At 50.4% G+C, this 22735-nt stretch overlaps 1 protein-coding gene across 1 annotated transcript in view; it reads right to left on the reverse strand.

The window, feature by feature from the left end:
- Positions 1–18736, reverse strand: part of SLC6A4 (solute carrier family 6 member 4) — a 37050-nt gene extending 18314 nt beyond the window's left edge. Inside the window, exons 1-4 of the mRNA XM_079798872.1 lie at positions 18517–18736; positions 3951–4404; positions 1448–1582; positions 799–1018 (exon numbers count right to left, since the gene is read on the reverse strand). Of these exons, the coding sequence (XP_079654998.1) occupies positions 799–1018; positions 1448–1582; positions 3951–4293 (698 nt within the window). The 5' untranslated portion in view covers positions 4294–4404; positions 18517–18736. The remainder of the gene's footprint in view (positions 1–798; positions 1019–1447; positions 1583–3950; positions 4405–18516) is intronic.
- Between the last annotated feature and the right edge of the window lie 3999 nt (positions 18737–22735).

Genomic DNA, 22735 nt, shown 5'->3' on the forward strand with positions numbered 1-22735 from the left:
TCTCTCTCTCAAATCTAAAAAATCAATTAAAAAATATATTTTTTTAAAGTTAAAAGGTCTCACAAAAAGAGAGAGAGAGAGAGAGAGAGAGAGAGAGAGAAGACATGGACACTATGGACACTACACTGCAAGCACCACGTGGTCACTAAGCCTCAGCAAGAGCTGGGATTGGCCCTGGCCAGTGTTCCCAGTGGTTAGAGCACTGGCCCACACACCCAAGGGTTGCGGGTTCAATTCCCAGTCAAGGACACGTACCTGGGTTGCAGGTTTGATTCCCAGCTCCAGTTAGGGCGCATGCAGGAGGCAACTGATGTGTCTCTCTGACATCGATACTTCTCTCTCCCCTCGCCCTTCCAGTCTCTCTAAAAATCAGTGGGGAAAAATATCCTGGGCAAGGATTAACAACAACAACAAAAAAGAGCTGGGATTGGCTCCGCCCAACAGGAAGGAGAGATGAGCACATTCGGCCAACCAACCCTGGGAGACGCGCTCAGCCCAAAGACAGCCTCCAGCGCTGTCCTTTCCGGTCTCAGCTGCCAGCGCCCGGAACCCCAGCATTAAAGAATACTCCCTACTCCAGGCATCTTCTTGCAGAGGGTAGGTCCCCTTACACAGTGAACACATGAAACCAGGAACTATGTGAATGGTTATGGAGCACTCAAGGTAGAGTCCCCCAACTCCAGAGCCGGACTGAGGGAGGCCACCCCTGCCCCGGGCCTCCCTTCACAGAAGCCAGACCCCAGGGCTGTGTGTGGCCTGCCCTCCTCAGACCACGCGCCCTCACTTGCAGGCACTTACGTGTAAAATTCCTCCGCGGGGGACGTGGAGTGGAGTGTCCAGGTGATGTTGTCCTCCGAGAAGTAGTTGGTGCAGTTGCCGGTGTTCCAGGAGTTCTCGCAGCTGGTCCAGGGCAGCCGGTCAGTGAAGGAGGAGATGAGGTAGTAGAGCGCCCAGGCCATGATGGTGTTGTAGTAGGAGGCGATGTAAAAGGCGATGATGCAGATGGCGTAACCGATCCCTGGCACAGAGGGTGAGGGAGGCCAGTGTAAAAGGCAGCGCCACCGTGAAGGACTGAAACAGGGCATTGGAGGGCACCGCAGGGGGGGAGGCTGGCAGGAGGGGGCTGCCACTCATCTCATTCCCCGGAGACTCGGGGAGGCGGTGGGAAAGTGGCACTGTGGGTAAAGGATGTATTCGCATTTGCAAGGTTACATGTCTCAGGAAATGTGTGCGTGCTGTTAAAGCTTTAACATGTTTTCTGTTTCGTTTGCATTGTCATTTATTCCGTTTCCCTTTAACAATCTCGTACCACCCGAGCAGTCAAAAGCTTAACTACTGTACTCCAGTTATCTGCCAGGGTTACCGAAGGCCTCACTGGTTCCAGAGGTCCCCCACGGATGGAGAACACCACTTCCTGGGCACCCCGCCCCCCCAGCCTTTCCGTTACCTTTGAAAATCGGGCAGATTTTCCTCCATATGGAAATGCATCCGTTTCGGTGGTACTGGCCCAGCGCGAGCTCCATGTAGAAGAGCGGGATCCCCCCAAAAATGGCCATGATGGTGTAGGGGAGGAGGAATGCTCCTGAGGCAGATGAAAGAGTATTTTACACTCTGCCCAGCTCTGTGCCAGGATGGCCCCACTGATCTGGACGCCAGGGGCCACGCCCAGAACCGCAGAGCCAGCGGGTGCTCCAGCGTCCCGAAGCCACCTCATGCTGAGCGACCTCACGTGGCTCACTCTGAGTATTTCCCCCCTATAAGCCCGCAGGGCTGAGGAGAGCCACCCATCAGAATCACTTAAAAACACCCATCCACCCAGACTGCCTGAAGCAGAAGCTCCAGGGATGGGTGTAACAGCAACAACGAAATTGTAAGCTCCACAGGTGAGTCTGACGTAACCAGTACAGGAGGCAGCGCCTGGGACCCTTGGGACAGGTGTCCTGTGACCACCTGTGGAAGAGCTGAGATGACCTATGAGTCACCGAATTGGTTTCTTTGTCCATCAGTATCACCCCTGACTCCAGACACTCGACTATTGACACTTAGCTATTTTCCATAATTCCATTGGATTTGGGGCCGGAATGCTCCCTCCTGAGCCGCTTTAGCAGGTGGGCCGGAGAAGGGCAGTTCGTCGTGGGCTGAGAGGGCGGGGCTGCTGCACTTCTGGCTCCCGTGGCCCAGGCAGAGGGTGGAAGTGCCCGGTTAAGGATGGCTCACCTACAGCCCAAGGACGGGTCGGCTTGATTTTCCCAGACAGCTTTCCCGCGCATAAAGTGCTGTGAACCTAGAAACCTGGAGTTTCCACCTAACTTACCATCACTCTGGGGAAATCTGCACTGAAAATAAGAACCACATTGTGTTGTCCTGGTAGCATTTGTCCAAAGGGTCTGCTTGTCTGGCTTCGCCGTAAGGAGTGAGTGTAGGAGAAACGGCACTAGTGGCCCAGTCCCTTAAGCCAGTGGTCGGCAAACTCATCAGTCAACAGAGCCAACTATCAACAGGACAACAATTGAAATGTCTTTTGAGAGCCAAATTTTTTAAACTTAAACTTCTTCGAACGCCACTTCTTCAAAATAGACTCGCCCAGGCCGTGGTATTTTGTGGAAGAGCCACACTCAAGGAGCCAAAGAGCCGCATGTGGCTCGCGAGCCGCAGTTTGCCGACCACGGCCTTAAGTAATGCTCGGGCTAAGGGTGAGTCCTCCCAAGCTAGAGGTAAGGGATTCCAACCTCTGCTCTTCCCAGGCAGTGAGTGCTGGCCTCCCCCCGCTTCCCCCCCCCCACGTCCTGTCCCCACCCCACCCCACCCCCCTCCAACAGGAATTACCTCTACAGCTGCATGGACCACGGCCCTTAAAGCAGCAAAGACAGGCAGCTCTGTGTCAGCCATGGACACAAAGGCACTACCTCCCAAACCTCCTTTTAGCTGCCCTCCCAAATCTGTTGCCAGAGCTCCTGTCAAAATAAACACGGCCTGACTCCCTTCTTTCCTTCTTTTCCTATTCTGAGAGCAAGTCCAGTGTGTCAGCACGGAGGCCCCATACCTACCCACTCCTCTCTCTGGGGATCCCACATCCATGCCCACAGTCAGCTATTATTTTTTTTTTTTCATAATCTATAAGTTACCTGCTCTGAAGGCACTGGGAGGAGGAGGAGGAAAAAGAACTAGTCTCTGGCCTCAAAAATCTAACCCTCTTGTCAGAATACAAGGCACATCCACACATGGTTGGGGGTTGGCATTAATGTCATGCGTGGCTGGCTGCAGCTCTGGATCATGCCCAGACTGTCACTTAAGACTCTTGACCTGAGCTGACCCCTTTCTCTGATCTCACACAGTCCCAAAGGCCCAGGAGGGTCTGGACCCTGGAGCTACCTCCCAATTTTTCCTTCCACAGATCTCCCCCCTCTGGATTCCTCTGAGGAGTGAAGGAGCTCAGCACAGGGCTGCTGGTCTCCCTCACATCTCGCTGGGTGGAGAGTGGAGCTTGGATACGCAGGGATGAGAAAGGGCTCTTCAACACATGGAGTACTCATAGCCCTGGCCGGCTTGGCTCAGTGGATAGAGTGTTGGCCTGCTGACTGAAGGGTCCTGGGTTTGATCCTGGTCCAGGGCACATGCCCTGGTTGCGGGTTCGATCCCCAGTGGGGGGTGTGCAGGAGGCAGCCGATCAATGATTCTCTCTTATCATTGATGTTTCTCTCTCTTCCTCTCTGAAATCAATAAAAATATATTTTAAAAACACACAAACAGATGGAGCACTCATGATGTTGAAATCTGCTGAGGTCAGGCTAGGGAGATTTCATCCAACTTGATAACCCGAGAGACTCAGACATGCAGAGTTAAAGAGTGCTGGCTTACTGGACATTTATCTTTGAGATAAGCTTCTAAGTCTAAGCAATCAGATCAGTTAAACAAGACAGAAAAGATTGCCCATGGCCCATGATACTGACCCCCTCCATTCTGGTAACATATGTAGGGAAAGCGCCAGACGTTGCCCAGGTCCACGGCGTAGCCAATGACCGACAGGAGGAAATCCATCTTCTTGCCCCAGGTCTCCCGTTCCCCCGAGTGAGCCTCAGCCACTAGGGCGGTGGTGGCAGCCGGGATGGAGTGCTGTGTGTCATCTCCTGCACCGGGGCTCGGAACTGCTGAGTACCCATTGAAGATCTGGCCAGGCTCCACCTTATCCCCAGAGGTGGGAACACCCTTCCGTAGAAGTCCATTTTCCTGACAGTCTTCTCCATCCTTACACACTGACAGCTCCTTCTGGGAATTTAAGGGCGTGGTCTCCATTCTGCTGTCTAGTAGACGATGCTGACGCCCATCCGCGGAGGACTTGAACTGAATTCTTGGTGCACGATCTGTGGGGGTCCTCAGAGCTTTATATCAATGGGATTGAGGGCTCTGTTGGAGAGGCACACAGAGAAAGGAGAATAGAATTAGGCATTTTTACTTGGCTCTGGTATTAACTCATCATTTTTTTGTGTGCTTAATTAATCCCTTCACCTTTTTCATCTAGCCCCCAAACCCCTACCCCTCTCACAATGGTCAGTCTATTCTCTGTATCTATGAGTCTGTTTCTATTTTGTTTGTTAGTTTATTTTGTTCATTAGAGTCCACATATGGTATTTGTCTTTCTCTGACTGGCTTATTTCACTTAGCACAATACTCTCTGGGTCCATTCATGCTATTGCAAAAGGTAAGATTTCCTTATTTTTTTATGGCTGAGTAGTATTCCATTGTGTAAATGCACCACAGCTGTTTTATCCACTCATCTACTGATGGGCACTTGGGCTATTTCCAGACCCTGGCTATTGTAAATAATGTTGCAATGAACATAGGGGTGCATATATTCTTTCGAATCCGTGTCTTGGGTTTCTCCTAATATATTCCAGAAGTGAAATAACTGTGCCATAAGGCAGTTCCATTTTCAAATTTTTGAGGTGACTTCATATAGTTTTCCACAGTGGTAGTACCAGTCTTCATTCCCACCAACAGTGCACAAGGGTGTCCTTTTCTCCACATCCTCACCAACACTTGTTATTTGTTGATTTATTGGTGATAGTCATTCTGATAGGTGTGATGTGATGTCATTGTGGTTTGAATTTGCATTTCTCTGATGACTAGTGACGGTAAGCATCTTTTCATATGTCTATTGGCCATCTGTATGTCCTCTTTGGAGTGGTGTCTATTCAGGACCTTTGCCCATTTTTTAATTTGGTTGTTTGGGGATTTTTGGTGTTGAGTTTTATAAGTTCTTTATAAATTTTGGATACTAACCTCTCTTATCAGATGTATCATGGTGAATATGTTCTTTCATTCAGAGGGTATCTTTTCATTCTGTTTATGGTGTCTTTTGCTGTGCAAAAGCTTTTCAGTTTGATATACTCCCATTTATTTCTTTTTCCTTTTGTTTCCCTTGCCCAAGGAGATATGTCAGAAAAATATTGCTATGAGAAATGTCTGAGATTTTACAGCCTATGTTTTTTTCTATGATTTTTATGGTTTCAAGTCTAACATTTAAGTATTTAATCCATTTTTAAATCTATTCTTATATATGGTGTAAGAAGGTGGTCTAGTTTCATTTTTTTGCATGTATCTGTCCAATTTTCCCAACACAATTTATTGAATAGATTATCTTTACCCCATTGTATGTTTTTGCCTCCTTTGTCAAATATTAATTGACCATAAAGGCATGAACTTATTTCTGGGCTTTGTATTCTATTCCATTGATCTCTATATCTATTTTTTATTAATATAGCCCTGTAGTATAGTTTGATAACAAGTAGTATGATACCTCCAACTTTGTTATTCTTTCTCAAGATTGCTGAGGCCATTTGGGGTCTTTTGTGGTTCTATATAAATTTTTGCAATACTTGTTCTACTTCTGTATGATAGGCCATTGGTATTTGGTTAAGAATTGCATTGAATCTGCATATTGGACATTCTAATGATTTTAATTCTCCCTATCCATGAACACAGTATATGCTTCCACTTATTTGTAGCTTCTTCAATTTCTTTCTTCAGTGTCTTAGAATTTTCTGAGTACAGGTCTTTTGCATCCTTGGTTAAATTTATTCCTAGGTATTTTTTCAATGTAATTGTAAATGGGATTGTTTTCTTAAAAATTTTCCTTTCTGATAATTATTGGTGTATAAAAATACAACTGATTTTTAGATATTTATTTTGTATCCTGATACTTTACTGAATTTATTTATCAGCTTGAATATTTTTGTTTTGTTTTGTTTTGTTTTTGGGTGGAATCTTTAGGGTTCTCTAAATACAGTATCATGTCATCTGCAAATAATGACAGTTTTACTTCTTCCTTTCCAATTTGGATGCCTTTTAGTTCTTCTTCTTGTCTGATTGCTGTGGCTAGGATTTCCAGTTCTATGTTGAAGAAGAGTGGTGAAAGTGGCCATCCCTGTCATGTTCCTAATCTTAAGGGAAATACTTTTAGCTTTTGCCTCCTGAGTATGATATTGGCTGTGGGTTTGTTATACTGTGAAACAAGGCAGGCTGCTGCTAGTGCCAGGCCTGGGGCCTCTTACTGAGAGGAATGGGGCATACCGACATCAGCTGCTGCTTGGTTGGGAGATTTTAGGAAAGTCTGAAGCCTGAGCCAAGACAGGCCATTCATATGGAAAAGCCACTGCAAATAGCTTCGGTGGGGCTGCAAATTGGATGGGGCAGGGTCTCAGGGAATCACCAGGCAGAGCAAAGAGTGTGAGCCAGGCTGACCGAAACTCAGATATGGCTTCCAGTCAGCTCTGCAATGGAGGAAGTCTCACCATAGGAACAATGACCCCTCTGAGCACTCCTGTCTGGGAAAAAGCCACCCCTGAGTTCTTGCTCTGATGCCAGACAATCCAGCTCCTCCCTGTATATCCTTGGATCCCCCCAAGCCACTGCCCCAGTGCTGGAGCTCAGAGGAAGCAGGACCATGTAAGTTCGTGAGCTGGCCCTTTAAGAGAAACTGCCTGGGACTCCAGCAGCCTCCATATCACTCAGCCACAATCCCTGCTGGTTTTTATAGCCCAAAGTCATAGGGGTTCTTTTCCCAGCTCTGGAACCCTGGGCTGGGGATCTGGTGTGGGGCTGGGACCCCTCACTCCTCATGCGAGGCCTCCGTGGCCTACTCCACTGCCCTCTTGGATCCACTCATGATACATCTTAAACTACACTAGTTAGTGGGATTACAAATGCATCTGTTAAATGTGAGACATCCTATTTTCCAATTTAAAAAATGCTATACGTGGGTGTCGGACCATACATGGGTGTCTACCCCTCCTATCGGTCTCAGTGTGCTTTCTTCTTTACTTCTCTAGTTGTAGGACTTCCATTCAGCCAGATCTCAGGCGGTTCTGAATGATGGTTGTTGTATAGTTTAGTTGTAATTTTGATGTGGTTGTGGGAGGCAGAGAGTACTACATTTACTTACGCTGCCATCTTGGTTCTTTGATCTCCTTAAGTTCATTTTTAGAGAGCAATGATATGTCAATATATTTATTTTAATTTTTTAAATATATTTAAATATATAGCTAAATTCAATCTGAACTTGGCAGTCCCTGGCTGTGTTGTTTGAGAAGGCCTCCGCAGTCCTCTTTGGCCTATATCAACAACACTCTTTCCACATTAAACACTGAAGACCGGGAAGAACAGATGGCAGAGTTAAAGAGCTTACGAAGTGCCGCCAGATGGCACTCAGTGACAGAGCCTGCCCCCGACTAAGGCCACCCCCTTGCCTGATCTTTCTTTCTCTACCTTCACAATTTTACTCAAAATTTTCTTCTTCCTATCTTTAGTACCACAGCTTTCTTATAATTTAAATCGAAGCTCAAAGAGCAAAGCATCACCCGACCTTTCTTCGGCATGTCCGCCAGGGTCGATGGAAGGGGAGCATCATCCATCTCTGAGGATACAGTACAGGGGAGTAGTACAGCCATACTAGTAACTCATTGCCTTCCTGCCACAGGCATCAAGGGATTTGTTCTAGATTTCATTGACTTTCTCCCTCAGGGCACTCTGCAGGGAAGTTGGAAAATGTGTGTGTGGGTGAACTTTTGGGGGGCAATGTGTGTTCATTAAGATCCTCAGGGGCTCAGCCCTCAAGGCATCTGATCTTGATTTCTTGGCAACTGTCATGAGCAGCTCCTACAAGAATATACACTATTCTCTATTTTTGTCCTGAGCATTACAACGGTCTTATTTCCTGAAATATCCCTAGCACTTAATAAAAAATTATCAGCGGGCTGAAATGACCCAAGTTGTAAGGAAACCTATTAAGAGCATCCCCCAGCCGACTCATGGCCTCAGATTATCTCTCCCCAGAGGTTGGCCTCTGTCTACCCCGCTCTGCTTTTTTGGGGTTCTCCTCTTGTGCTCCCACCCCTGATCATAGAATCTGTGGTGTAAACACATAAATTACAGCCACTTGAAGCCACCAAACTGGTAGAGACACACATCTCTTCTCCAACTCACTCCTAGGCCTCTCCCAATGAGAAGAAAACCCCTCCCCATTAATAATCAGGTCGGCCAGGAGTTGATGGACTGGCCTGGGCCCCCTTCTTCTGCAGGATGCTGCATCCCGACTCCTTTCCCACGTTCCTGATTCTGCAGAGCACTGACCACCTTTTTCTACAGCTTTTTCTACGGAGATCAGCAGATAACAATGACTGAGAGCAAGCTGGCTGGCCCAGGAATAGAGAAGTAAGAGTTGTTAAGGTTGGCTTCCAAGAATGCTCTCTTGAAAGCTTTCTTTTTTTAAAAGATATTTTTATCCTGGTGGGTAGAGAGATTGCAAAGGAGGTCACTATTACAGCTGTGACCTCCTCCAGGCAAGCTTCGAGTTTCTCCATGGCCACAAAAAGCCCCAGGAGCCTTCCTTTGCACCTTGAACGTATGCCATTGTCCCTGGCTGAGCAGGAACAGACCACGGGTGGTGTCCTGTAACTCAGCTTCTTGGTGGGACAACAGCTTGATCTGCAGGAGCTTCGTCCCCACACCCGAGGGGCAGTGCAATGGTGCAACTGAGGTGCTGGCAGTTGACTTCCTGTTCACATTCCTTCCTCTCAGCCCTGGGAGTGGGCTAATTCACCCTACCACTTCCCTAGTAAGAAGGATTGTTTCTATTTAAACTTCTGATCAGATCTCCATTCTTCTTTCCACAAACCCTGTATCCGTAGCCAGGGGAACCAGTGTCTGAACAAGCATGTGATTACAGTCATGGTCATTAGTCATGGAACCTCCTGGCTCTTTGGAAATGCCTGTCCCCTGTTCCTACATGTCTGTTGGACGCACATCAGAACATTCTAAGCAGAAACACTATAGAAATGTTGGACTTCGATTTCACGTGTCGGGGTCAAAGTGAGTTCATTGCTCAGGATGCTCAGTTTCCATTTCAAAAACAAAATAAAACCACCATGAATTATGGGTTTACCATGGAGATAGATTAAGTACAGGTCATACAGCCAAGTGGCAATTTGCATTCTCTATTCAGAGGGAGTCTAAAGGTCCCAAGACACCTACCAAGGTTGATAGGAATTACGGAGCTCAGGCACCAATGAACATGGTAAATAAACACCAAGCCTGGCCCTCTGCCACAGATCAACAACCCTAATTCGTCAGTGATGCGCGGGGTGCCTGCTCTGTGCTGGGATCTTGGAGATGAGGCAGGCACAGTCCTGCCTGCATGGTGCTCACGGTAAAGGCCAAAATCTGACTGGTGGGAAAAAGAACAGGATGCTCGAGGAGGGAGAGGCTGGTGCTGCTTTTAGCGCTAATGGACTTCCCACTGTAGACTTGATGTGGCACGTTCAAATACCTCACATTTCTGGCTTCCAATTGCCCTCAGATTTTACAAGTCTTCCTTTTGTTGCTATTGCACAGCTTCTGTCACAGGGCCCTAAAAATTTTTTTTTAATCCTCATTCAAGGATATGTTTACTGATATTAGAGAAAGAGGAGGGGAGAGAGAGAGAGACATCAATCAGTTGCCTCCCGTACGTGCACCGACCAGGGATCGAACCCAAAACCTGGGTATGGGCCCTAACCAGGAACCGAACCCGTGACCCTTCGGTGCACTGGCCAAGGCGCCAACCAACTGAGCAAGCCACCTGGCCAGGGCAGGACCCTGAATTGAAGTTGATTCTGGCTCACAAGCTCCACAGTGTAAGAAGGGGGTTAGTATTTGTTGAAGGGACGTTTTTCTTTTTTGATTGACATCTGCTGCTTTATTTAATTTTTCACTGTAAACACAAGACCAAAATCAAAACCTCTGAACTTAAACTTTTCAACCTGAAAGAATCAACTAATAGCTATAATTCTAAAGTAGCTTCAATAAAGCAAATGCTATCCTTATGAGTACTGATGGATTATGCTGAAACAAGGTAAAATGTGAATATCTGATCCTGATCTGAGTTCTTTGAGGTGTGAGCCACAGGGACTCCTGGCTCGCCTTTCAAACATCAATGAAGAGACTTCTTGATATGAATGGAGAGAGGAGAGAAGAGCTGCTTGTTGTTTGGGCGTAAGGGGTAGAAATGAATTCCACAGTCACAGCCATCTCCTTATCCAAAGAATTCCTTGAGACCGATAGTTTAAATTTTGGGAGAGGAATTAAAATCCCTGGGGCCACCTGGGCCAGTTACCATGAGAAAGGAGAAGGGTCTCCGTCCAGAACTTTCTCTGCCTGGAAGAAGAGACCTTCGAGCTCCTCTCCTCACAGAGTAAAATCTAGAGGATTAGCCGTTGGTGGTGGGGTTGCGACCACTCCAGGGGCCAAAAGTCCAACGGATCATTCATTTTGTCTTCAATGAAAAGAAATGGATTGGGCTTAGGTAGGCATGCATGGCCCTCCTCCAGGGAACACGAACAGACTAACCCAACTAACCAGTTCCTGTGTCCACCACCACAGCTCTCCTGTCTCACAAATCGGCACTGGGATCCCAGATCCATCACTCACTGGCTGTGTGACTTTGGCAAGGTCGCTTAACCTCTCTGAGCTTCCACTGACTCAAGTATAAACCAGGCCTCATGTATGGGAACAGATCAGTCGTGGGAATTAAATAAAGGTAAGACAAATACTTAACTCATATGGATGGTCACTATGCCACCACCCATATGAAACACATTCTGCTTTTCTACTTCACACCCTAGCCAGAGAAACTGAGGCCCGTAGGGTTAAGCCAGTGGTCGGCAAACTCCTTAGTCAACAGAGCCAAATATCAACGGTACAACGATTGAAATTTCTTTGGAGAGCCAAATTTTTTAAACTTAAACTTCTTCTAATGCCACTTCTTCAAAATACACTCGCCCAGGCCGTGGTATTTTGTGGAAGAGCCACACTCAAGGGGCCAAAGAGCCACAGTTTGCCGACTACGGGGTTAAGCGATTCATAGTCCAGAGCAGCGGTCGCCAACAGGTGGTCCTCGGACCACTGGTGGTCCTTGAGGTCCGAAAGGTTGGGGACTGCTGGTCCAGAGCACAACCAGTGGGCAGCTTGAGCTAGAAGCTGGGCTTCCATCCCCTTCCGTGGGCCCTCACTGGTTCCTGCTTGCTTCTCTCAATCACGAGCTGGAGGCACTGGGAAGCTCGTAAACAGCAGATTTCTGGGCTGCTCTCCCAGAGATTTTAATTCAAGACATCTGTGTGGGTGCTGAATTTCAACAAGCACTCGGGTTATCAGGGCCAGGTGGGCCCCACACATGCCCAGGGCATCTCACCCCACACCTTGGCTCCCTCTGATTACCCAGCATCCTCCAAGGCCTGGCTTAAGTTCCTATCCACCCCCTCCATGGAGCTTCCTCTCACCACCCTGGCCCAAGATGATCTCTCTCTGCTCCATCACTCAGTGTTGATCATCGTGTCTCATTAGTTTTTTGTTTGGTTTTGTTTAACGTATATTGGCTTTGCATTGCCCTGGAAGCAGGGGCCATGGCTTCTATACCTCGGTGCTGGATACTTGCTAAACCCGTGTGTGCCCTGCACAGCTCCGAGTGTCTGTTTTGGATGTTCTGGGCACAGGGCCCTGGGAACCACAGCTACCATGCTGGCAGGTTGGAGCCTCAAGTGAGACTCCTCTTCCTTCCCCAGGTCCCACTCTCAGGGTCCTGCCCCTCCTGTTCTCACCCATCGGAGGATCTGTCGTGCATCTGGGGGGCAGAGGGAAGTGTCACCAGAACAAAAAATTTAACCGACTGCTCTGGCCAGTGTTGCTGAATGTTTAGAGTGTCGGCCCAAGCACTAAAGGGTCGTGGGATGGATTCCCAGTCAAGGCACGTACCTGGGTTGTAGGTTCAATCCCCCTGTCCAGACTGGGGTGTGTGCAGCAGGCAACCAATTGATGTGTGTGTGTGTCTCTCTTCCCTCCCTCCTCCTTCCACTTACTCTAAAAATCTATGAAAAAATATCCTCGTGCCCAGCCAGTGTGGTGCAGTGGTTGACTTATGAACCAGAAGGTCACAGTTTGATTCCCGGTCAGAGCACATGCCCAGGTTGCAGGCTCGATTCCTAGTGGGGGGCGTGCAGGAGGCAGCCGATCAATGATTCCTTCTCATCATTGATGTTTCTATCTCTCTCCCTCTCTCTTCCTCTCTGAAATCAGTAATATATGTGTGTGTGTGTATATATATATATATATATATATATATATATATATATATATATTTTAATATCTCCTCAGATGAGGATTAACAAAAAAATAAAATAACTCCTAACTGGTTTCATTGTCACCACTATCCCTTCTGTAGTAGGTGACAATGCTGTGTTCTATAGTGTGCATTTTAGATGTTTTCGTATTTTTATGGTTAAACTAGGACTTTGTAAACCAGCTAGGAGGCTAGCCACCATTTACAACACTTATTTCTGTGGGTTAAAAATATATTCCAAGTTCTAAATAAGCAACTCACGAATAAACATTTGGAACACAGACTGTTGATGGGTGTGCCCACGGGTACTTATTTCAAAGTCCACAAAGCACAACCTGTGCTCTCTTTTAATCCAGAACATGTCAGACTTTTCCAGTCCACAGTCCATTAAAATTTTGTTTCGTTAATCCTCACCCGAGGATATTTTTTTTCCATTGATTTTTAGAGGGAGTGGAAGGGAGGAAAGAAGCGGGGGGGAGGGGGGGTGGAGGGGGGCGGGCGGAGAGAGAAGCATCAATGTGAGAGAGACATACCAACTGGTTGCCTCACGCATGTACCCCGACTGGGGCCGGGGGTGGAACCTGCAACCCAAGTTCGTGCTCTTGACCAGGAACCCTTCAGTGAGGGCCGACGCTCTAACCCCTGAGCATACCGGCTGGGGCAGGAGTTATTTATTTTATTTTTTTCTGGTTCTTTTTTTTTAATTGACTGGAATCGAACCCGGGACCCTCCAGTCCGCAGTCCAATGCTCTATCTACTGAGCCAAACCAGCTAGGGCTTTTTCTGGTTCTTAAGGGAAATTTAATCGAAGGACAGAAGGACAAGGAAGTAGAGAAACTCTTGTATGGATCCCGTCGACATGTCTTTTCGGCACCTTTAAAGAGCTGTAGAAGCTGAGGACTGGAATCCCTTATTACCCTTAACTTCACAACTTAACTTTGTACAGAAAACAAAACTGCTTGCACTCCGTCACTGTCATATGTCCCAGCGTGGACTGGCCAGGAAAGAGACTTGGGAAACTCAAACAGGTGATGTGTTAGATTAAGCAGGATTAGGAGTGTCACTTACACTTTATAAACACTCCTTTATTGCTGTTATAATGCAATTTATGCAATAAATAGCAATCGAGATTTAAAAAAGCGTAGGAGCGTTTTCAAACACAGATTTTCTTGTCCTTAATATAGGTGTATGGCTAAGAGGACTCGTGTGTGAAACAAACATGAGGAGCCCCACAGAGGGAGCCAAGAGGGGGAGCAGAGGGAGGAGAGAGAAGAAAACCAGCCCCAGGGCCAGTGTGTTGTGAACTGAGGGTGGAGTTACTTGTGGCAGCTGAGCCAGGCGGGAGAGAGAAGGGGAGGAGAAAGGGATTTGAGGTGAAATTAAATCCAATGAGAGTGGGAAGAGCAGAGGGGAGGGGGAACTGGGCCCATTTCTCCGGGTGGAAGAGCCAATCGGGGGAAGAGATGGGGTCAGGGAGAATGGAGGCCACGTGCGGACACCGCTTCAGCCACCGGCTGTTTGTGATTTGGATGCTGTTGCTTGAATGGAAAGTGCCTGTGTTCTTGGGGCAAGAAGTCCTAACGTGTGCTTTACAAGGAGTCACACGCACAGTTTGGAGACATTCGTGAAAAATCAGTTCATGATGACCCAGTCCTGATCTAGTTCTCAGAGGCACTGGGAATAAGGGCGAGAGAGGGTTCCCAATCCCTCAGAGATTCCAGCCTCAAAAAGTCACCCTCAAAGCTACAAAGGACATCATTGAAAGATTGGGGGGGAGGGGGGGGCTTGAATATGGGATGTATATTTGATAGTAATGTTTTGTCAATGTTAAGTTGCCTAAATGTAACCACGGGGCTGGGGGATGATGGAGAATGCCCTTGTTTAGCGGCAAATATTTGGATGTCTGCAAATTCTCAAAGGTTCAATGCAAAAATTATCGACATATGTAAGTTGTATAATTATTATATTGTGTCTTATACTATATGCAACATATCAAAATATCTATACATTACATATGCAAAAGTTAGGTGCATGTGTAAAATTAGAGTACACACACAAATGTGACAAAATGTGTACAACTGGTGAGTCTGGGTTCACCGAACCATTTTTCTGCCTTTTCAGTTGCAATTTTTCAAAATTAAAAAATTGGGGGGAGAAAGATCATTCTAGCCCTCAGAGGAGCTGGGAAACCTCCCTGCTGCCCACGGCGCGCCCAGAATAGCCTATCTGCTCTCTGCCCGGCCCCTTCCCTCCTCCTCCCTCCCCTCCGGGCTCCTTTCCTCTGAGACCAGGGAAAGAGCCAGCTGACTAGATTAGCATTTAAAAACAACACACCCCAGGGAGAGAAAGGAACAGAGTGCCGGAGCTTCAGGTCCCAGGCCTGGCGGTGTCTTCACGGCTGGAGGAGCTTGAGCAGATCCCCTCCCAGGCCCGGCCAGCTCGGCCCCTCCCTAACTCAAGGAAGCCTCTTAGAGCAAAAGAATCCCTCTATTCTATTTTCATTCGGCAGCTCAGGAACAAAGGAAATAGACGGGTCTTTTTTTTCTCAACTGCCCAGAAAGGCCACACGAAAACCCAAGAGGGCAAAGGCCACCGACTTGCTCCCTCCCACCGAGCTCACCCACCAGCCTCCCGCCCTGGATCCTTCCAGAGCACGCAACTGGCTCTCTGGGTTTTGCCACTTGGCCTTGTCCCAACCCCTTTCTCACCTCTTCCCTCCCTATGTCACATGATGACATGAAGAACTGGGCCTCAGGAGACCTCCCCCAGGCCATCTGCCCCTTGTCAGTGCCTGGGGACCCTGGTCACTGAGCCGGCCCTGGGATAGCACCTCCATGTCTCCAGTGACTGGGTTCATCTCTTGCTCTGCAGTCCAGAGGGTTCTGGGGTTCATGGTGGGGGGTGGGGGATGGGGTGGAGGGGGGCGGGTAACTGGTTGTGGCTTTTTAAAAGCATATGGTTTAAACACCCACTAACAAGTCCCCTTGGTCCAGGGTTGGGGTGGCAGAGAGAGGGCTGTTGCCAGGTTCCAGGGGAGCCAAAGGAAAGAAGACAATAAGGCAGTCAGACCTTATCTCTACTCATTTGGTCACCCCAATAGACCCAGGGCTGGGAAAACACTTGGTTTAAAAGCATGTTGTCGCCCTTCAGTAAATGAGCATTCATCTTCCCGGTCAGTGGGAGCTGACAAAGGTCAGGCTGGACGGACGCCCCCTTCCCAGGGACGTGACTCAGAGGTCATTTCTGAATGTGGACTCAAGTCAGAAGGAGGAGCTCTGCCTAGAAATCCGGGGTCTGTGTCCGCCGATCGTGGGTCTTGGGCCCACCTAGAAAAGCAGCTCACCCCTCCGCCCAGGGAAAACCTTTTATACCAGCTGCCTTTCAGAGGTTAGTCCCATCTGTTTCCACCTAAACAGATGACGATCTGCTTTCCTCAGGGAGCTATTGTGTCCAGTTAAACCCAGAAACTGGCAAGTACCCTTGTCCAGGGTCGGGGTGGCAGCACCTGGACCCACAGGAGCAGAGTCAGGCAGCATCCGTTGCCCCGGGGATGAAGAAACGGGGCATTTTTGACTCCACATCCCAGCCTGTTCTGTGCACAAACCTCAGTGACTGGGAAGAAGATCACTCAGCCCAAATCAGCTTTGCCGGGAGGCTGTTTCTACGACACCACCCCCTGGGCATCTCGCACAGGGGAGTCAGGAAGTCAGGGAGCTCGGGCCTGTTGGTCGGACTTGTCTGAGGTGCAGAACCTGACCTGTGTGGGTAAGAGTGTGCAAAGCCTCCGTCCATCTTAGAGCGAAAGCCAGGAGGCCCCCAGAGGACCCTGATTGGATGGTGACCTCTGGGTAGAGTCCTGCCCTCAGGCATTTTGCCCCATCATTTCAACTTGTGTCTGCTTAAAGCAGAAAGGTCAGGGTCACAGTCACAGAATGAGCGGAGGAGCCTTTAGACATCACCTTATGCAGGACCCCCTCCTCCCCTCACTTAGTGCTAAGGCCCGTGAGCCCCGGAGGGGCTGATCTCTGGCCCGGAATAACAACGGTTCAAGGTACTTCCTGAAAGTGACAGAAACGTGACTGCCTTTTCCCTTCGGCCACCCAGGCATCTTGGTTAAAAAAGTCAAGTCATGGCTATATCTTGCTGATTCACGAAGCGTAAACTTAATAAACTGTTGATTCATTAAAATGACACTTCTTCAGGCAGCCCTGCCTTTGTTCTCTCAAGTTATGCCATTCAATGGGTATAAAGAAGAACGGCCACTTCCTGGCTTAATTTCTGGGATTACCCGTGTTTCTCTTTGGAGGGTCATCCACGGTGTTTTGCAAGCCTGTTGTAAGAACCCCCTCCCCCCCACCCACAAGCACCCTATTGCACTGTCATCTCGCCCATCGGTGAAACTCTTCGACATGCCTCTCCGGCTTCCATCAAAATGCTCCAGCAGCTCAGAATCCCCCAAAGAGGAATTTCTGAGGTTTTTGTTGGTTTCATTAAAACTTCTAAATATTCCACCCCCACTCCCAACCCCACCACTCAAAGCTCGTACACGTATTTCTCTTAAGCAAGGAGACCGAGAGAAACGGGTTTGAGTATCTGTGCGGGTATCACATCTCTGAAAGGTCCTCGATGGATCATCAGAGTGTCGAGGGGGCTTTTGATTAATTGTGAAACAGTCTCAATCTGCTCTTATTCGGGTTCAGTAAAAACAACAGAGAAACCCGTGCCCTAAAAGGCTTGTTTAATTTGCACCAGCCCTCTGGGAGCCTGCCTCTCAGCCATGCTGGAAGCAGCCACTCCCACCCCTGTCTTGAACCTTTGGGCATCAATGGCTACACACAAAAGAAAGTGGTGGGAGAAAGAGTCAAAGCTGAGTGTCTCCCTTTACTCCCAGAAACCCAAATACGAACACTGCCCACAGGGACCCTCTGTTACATAAAACTCACATCCCAATGTTGCTTTCTGAGATGTTTTCCTAGGTAACTAAAAACAAAACACATTAAATATTTGATCTCGTCTTACTATGGTGAGAGAGCTTAGCAGGCTCATAAATAATCCAATGACCTGGTTCATTTCTTTCTGGGCAAAATTGGTCATAAAAATACATACACACAAGCCTTTGTTATGTCTGACTCAGAAATTCTAGCCTTCTCAAATTCTTGAGAACCCCAACTGAAAAAAAAGGAATTCATTAGGCAAAAGACCCCCTGCAAAAGGAAATGTGCTCTTTAGCTCCAAAGAGATTTTTTTTTTCAAAACCAAATTTGAAGGTATGTATTTTTTTTTTCAAGCTGCGGATGGCCTCGCACTTCCGCGGGGCGAAAGAGCTGGCTGGCGTTTGCCTTTCACATAAATTCTGAATGGCCTGTGAGATGTCTGAGCGCGCAGCAGCTCTGCCAGTGAAAACAACCCAAGCGCACGGAGCCTCGTCCCCCTTAAGTGTCATTCAGAGATTTCTCTAGATAGTTAGGCATTTAGATAGTCAACCAGCTCTCTCCCAGCAGAGACGCCGCTGCACGCAGCCCCCTGCACGCGAGGGCAGTGAGTCAAGATCAGACGTAAGCTCTGGGGTGAAACTAAAGCAACTTTTCCCCAAGCGCAGGATGGCACTGCGCTTAAGACCACCTTAAAGGGTCTCGCTCTGGTACCTGGGACCCCACAGAGCACGCGGGCGCAAGACAAAGGAGCCCTCCCTCCGGAGGCCTCTCGCCCACGCCACGGTCCCCTCGCCCTGCGGCCGGACTCCGGTCCCGCGCCGCCAGGAGCCCGCCGCTCAGGCGCGCACACGCCCTCGCCAGGTGCCTGGCGCGCCAGAGAGGGATGAAGTTCTGGGAAGAAGTGGGGGTTAGAAGCCAGAAGGAAAGCGGACCCACCTGCCGGCAGTCCGCGGGGAGGCTGGTCCCAGGGCTCGCCGACGCGGGGGACCCTCGCGCCCTCGAGGCACCCGGGGCGGCCGCTGCCTGTGCCGGAGCTGCGCCCGAGCGGCCGTATTTGTACTCTCGGCCCCTCACATGGTCTGATCTCTAGATAGCCGCCGCCAAAGAGCTCTTCAAGAATTTTTGCGTCATGTTGAGCCGCGCAAACTTCACGTTTCCTCGGCGGCGGCGGCTCGGTGTTCCTCCTGGGGTGGGGGTGGGGGTGGGGGCCCTCCTGGGCGCGCTCACGGGGGAGGGGGATGCAGGGGAGAGGTAAGTGGGAAGGGGAGGCGGGGGGCCACGCGCGCGCGCGCATACACACACACACACACACACACACACACACACTCACACACACACACACACACACACACACTCACACACAGACTCACTCCCTGGGAGGGACCGAGCTCTGGGAAGAGAGCGCGCGAGCCTGGAGCGGTAGGACAAGGAGCGCCAAGAATCCCAACTTTCCTGCCCATTAACCTTCAGGGGGAGGGAGGCTGCTCCGGTACCGACAGGTATCGGTCCGCCCTTACCCACTGATCCCAACATTTTATTTAGGTTTCTGCTCCACGGCCCTTCCTCAGAGCCATCCGTCTGGACCACTGAGCCCTCCCAGGATCCCATCCCGAAACCTGCCCCATGTTTCCTCCGAGGACGCAGCAGCACCTGGCTGCCCGGCCGCCCCGGCCCCGCCGCGGGGTGCGAGCTCCGCCGAGAGCCGCGTCCCATTCCCCGCCACCCAGTGCCTCCCTCGGGGCTCGGCGGCTCACGGTCAATGCTGCAGAATGAAGACCTACATGAGCCTTCTTCCCCACGTGGTGAACCAGCCCCAGGGCAGAGCAGTCACAGAGCAGAGACACGGGGTGGGGCAGGGTGGGCTTACAGTTGTCCGTATGGAGAAGGATACAATAATTAATAAATAATACAAGAATAAAGTCTTTCGTGTGCTTACAACTGCAAACCTACATTTGCCCCACCCTGTCCATGGGTGATGAGCTGGAAAAGATATGTGACTGCGGTGTAGGGAGGGTGGGTGAGCGCCTACAGTATTTTAAATATCCAAAGAGGTTTACAGGCGCATATTGTGTTGAACCACGTGAAAAAAAAGACGGGTAAGATTTTTTAAAAACTGAAGTTGAAAAGGGAATTTAATGCTATAGTACCTTGACACTAATTTTCTCTTCTTTCTGTCTTTTTTACATTTGAAAAGAACAAGTTGCAGTACTTGCTTTGGGATGTCCCCAAGGAAGCTGAGATGAGCAAGCGAGGGCTGCCCCACCTCCCTGTCCCCAGAGGAGGCGGGGACCCAGCAAAGCAGGAGGCAGACAGGAACCGGCAATGACAGGTTTGCAGCCCCCTGGTTCTTGGAGGGTCAGAACCCGGAGAGCGGAGCTCCCACCCAGCTGGGCCGAGCGGACCAGGCTTTTGGAGGACCCCGGAGAAGCAACTCTCTCCCTGGGTGTGGGCTGTGGGCGGTGCCCCAACCTGGGAGGAATCAGTGTGAGGCTTTGGTGCCACCTAGACCTCAAGGTGGCGATTGCAAGGAGCGTGGGGCGCCGTCACAGAGCACCCGGACCGCTCTGGTGAGCTACCTGGCGCTCAGAGTGGAAGCAAAGCCCGGCTGGGGGTCCCCGGGCCGGCCTGGGGATTTCTTCTGGCGGAATCCTGGGTGGCAGGGCCCACATCGGGAGGCTCCTCCTGTCGGAGGAACACAGTCGGCTGCATCCCAGGTTCCACTTGGCCTTCATAAGCGCATGCGAGTAAGGGTGGTTCCGAGGAGGGATCAGGGCTGACCACAGGGAGAAGGGCACTGGGACGGGGCCAAGGGCCGCTGGAGGCAATGGTGTGACTTCAGTCCTTGGCTGAGGCTCGTGTCTCCACCCAGTCTGTCCTCCATGCTGGCTCAACGTGGTTTTCTAACACCATTCCACAGTCTCACAAACTCATGACTACACCACCCCAACCCCCCATTCCTAGTCTTATTATTATTATTTTTAAAAATATATATTTTTAATGATTTCAGAGAGGAAGGGAGAGGGAGAGAGAGACAGAAACATCAATGATGAGAGACTCACTGATCGGCTCCCTCCTGCATGCCCCACACTAGGGATCAAGCCCGCAACCCAGGCATGTGCCCTGACCAGGAATCAAACCGTGACCTCCTGGTTCATACCACTGAGCCGCGCTCGCTGGGCCTTGTCTTCTTTTTAGATCCTAATGCTTATTCCTGCCCAGCCACCCTGGGCCCCATTCGGAACTGCTTTCTTTGGTGCCTGGCAGATGGAAGTCCCACGAACCTGGGTTAAATCCAGCTCTGACCCTGTATGTCTGTGCGTTCGTTCCCACACTTTGTAAGCTCCTGAATCTCAGCCTATCTAGTCTTTGGGTCCCTTTTCCATAAAACGGGCGTCATAACTAATGGTGGGCACCACCCAGCATGCTGGAGTGAAGGGGCTGCCACGTGCAATGACATCAGGGGCCTTTTCTCCCAGGGAGACGTCCAACCTTTCTCCCGCCTTGGCCTTGGAGCACCCCAGGCCAGTCCTCTGCCCTCTTGCTCCCTGGCTGAGAGGCACTGTCAGAAAAAGCCACGAGGGCCTGGCTGGTGTGGTCAGTGGTCGTTGAGCGTTGACCTATGAACCAGTAGGTCAAGGTTCGATTCCCTGTCAGGGCACATGCCCAGGTTGTGGGCTCGATCCCCAGTAGGGGGCGTTCAGGAGGCAGCCGATCCATAATTCCCTCTCATCATTGATGTTTCTGTCTCTCCCTCTCCCTCTCCCTTCCTCTCTGAAATCAATAAAAATATTTATTTATTTATTTATTTTTAAGAAAAAGGCACTAGGATTAGAGCTGGACCTCCCTCGTTCCTCGCTGCCTCCCTTGCGCAGTTCACACAAATTATCCCAGACCGACCATCCTCTCCTGACACATGTGCTCTCTCTTCCTCGCGTCCCTGAGGGTGCCATCTGCAGACACCCCTCGGCCTCGGCTGCCCCCACTTCGGCCTCAGCAAATCCAGCCTCTCCCCTCCCGGAAGCTAACCCTTCCTTCCCTGTCTTGCTTCCCATCCTCATTGCCGCACCTGCCCTGTCTTTCCCGGCACCCTGACTCGCGCCCTGGCGAAGATCCGCAGTCCTGGCACCCTATTCTCGCTGCCTGTCCAGCTCCATTTGATGGCCCGTCCTCACCATCCAATCAGGGTGAGCAGACAGATGTCCTCTAGGCCCCCAAAGGGGCAGGCCTTCCCAGCCGTCCACCGCCACCGTAGCTCCTTCGTGACCTGAGCACCTACCCCATCCCATGCCAGGCGCCGAGGAGGGCACAGCCTCTGCTCTGAGGAGAGGGCTGTGCTGAACAGGGAAGGCAGTGGGAGCCCCGAGGGGCGGAGGCCTGAGGAAGGACGTGCTTCGGGGAAGGGTCCAGCGGCTTCGCCCACTTGGACTAGAGGTTCTGGGGGGGAGGGGGTGTTGGCTGCAGGCAGGAGGTGCCTTAGACGTGAGGAGTTGTGAGGCGGTAGCACCAGTACAGACAGGGAGGAGGTGGAAGTCAGGAGCCAGAAGAGACACCGAAGCTCTCTGACTGGCTGGTGTGGCGGGGGGGGGGTGGGGGGGGTGGGGGGGGGTGGGTGGCGATGGAGCCAGCTGTCCAAGATGCGTGGCCCCAGGCGGCTGGGCCCAGACGCGCACCAGGAGACCGTGGTTTAGCCGTTATGTCTCTGTTCCACTAGCTTTTGCCCAGCAATAGTGGGGTCCCGGCTTGCTATGCGGCCACAAAGGAAGCAGTCTCTCACTTGGAGAGGTACAGAGCACATTGATGGCTCTAGCCCCTCCCCACGCTCCCCCCTCACCACACACAAGCACCGCCACCAGGAGACCCACTGCCTGGGTGTCTCCAGGCCCCACAATTGTTCCCTGTGGAGCCAGGCCCGGACACACCGGACAAACCGTGCAAGTCCCAGCCTCTCTCTCCGGAAGCCCTGGTACCCTCTGTCTGTCCTGCCTCTGCTCTGTCCACACAATAGTGAAGAGGAGGCCCACCCTTCCTGTGGGCTTTTCCCAGCACGCCCCGTCCTCAGCGTGCCTTCCTGCTCTCGTCCTCCCAGGCACTCCCCGCCGTGTTTTTCCTGGGAGGTGGCGCCGTGTTGGGGACTTCACCCATGTTCATCCATGCG

The sequence above is a fragment of the Cnephaeus nilssonii genome, assembly GCF_951640355.1.
Source record: "Cnephaeus nilssonii genome assembly, chromosome: 19".
NCBI classification, from domain to species: domain Eukaryota; kingdom Metazoa; phylum Chordata; class Mammalia; order Chiroptera; family Vespertilionidae; genus Cnephaeus; species Cnephaeus nilssonii.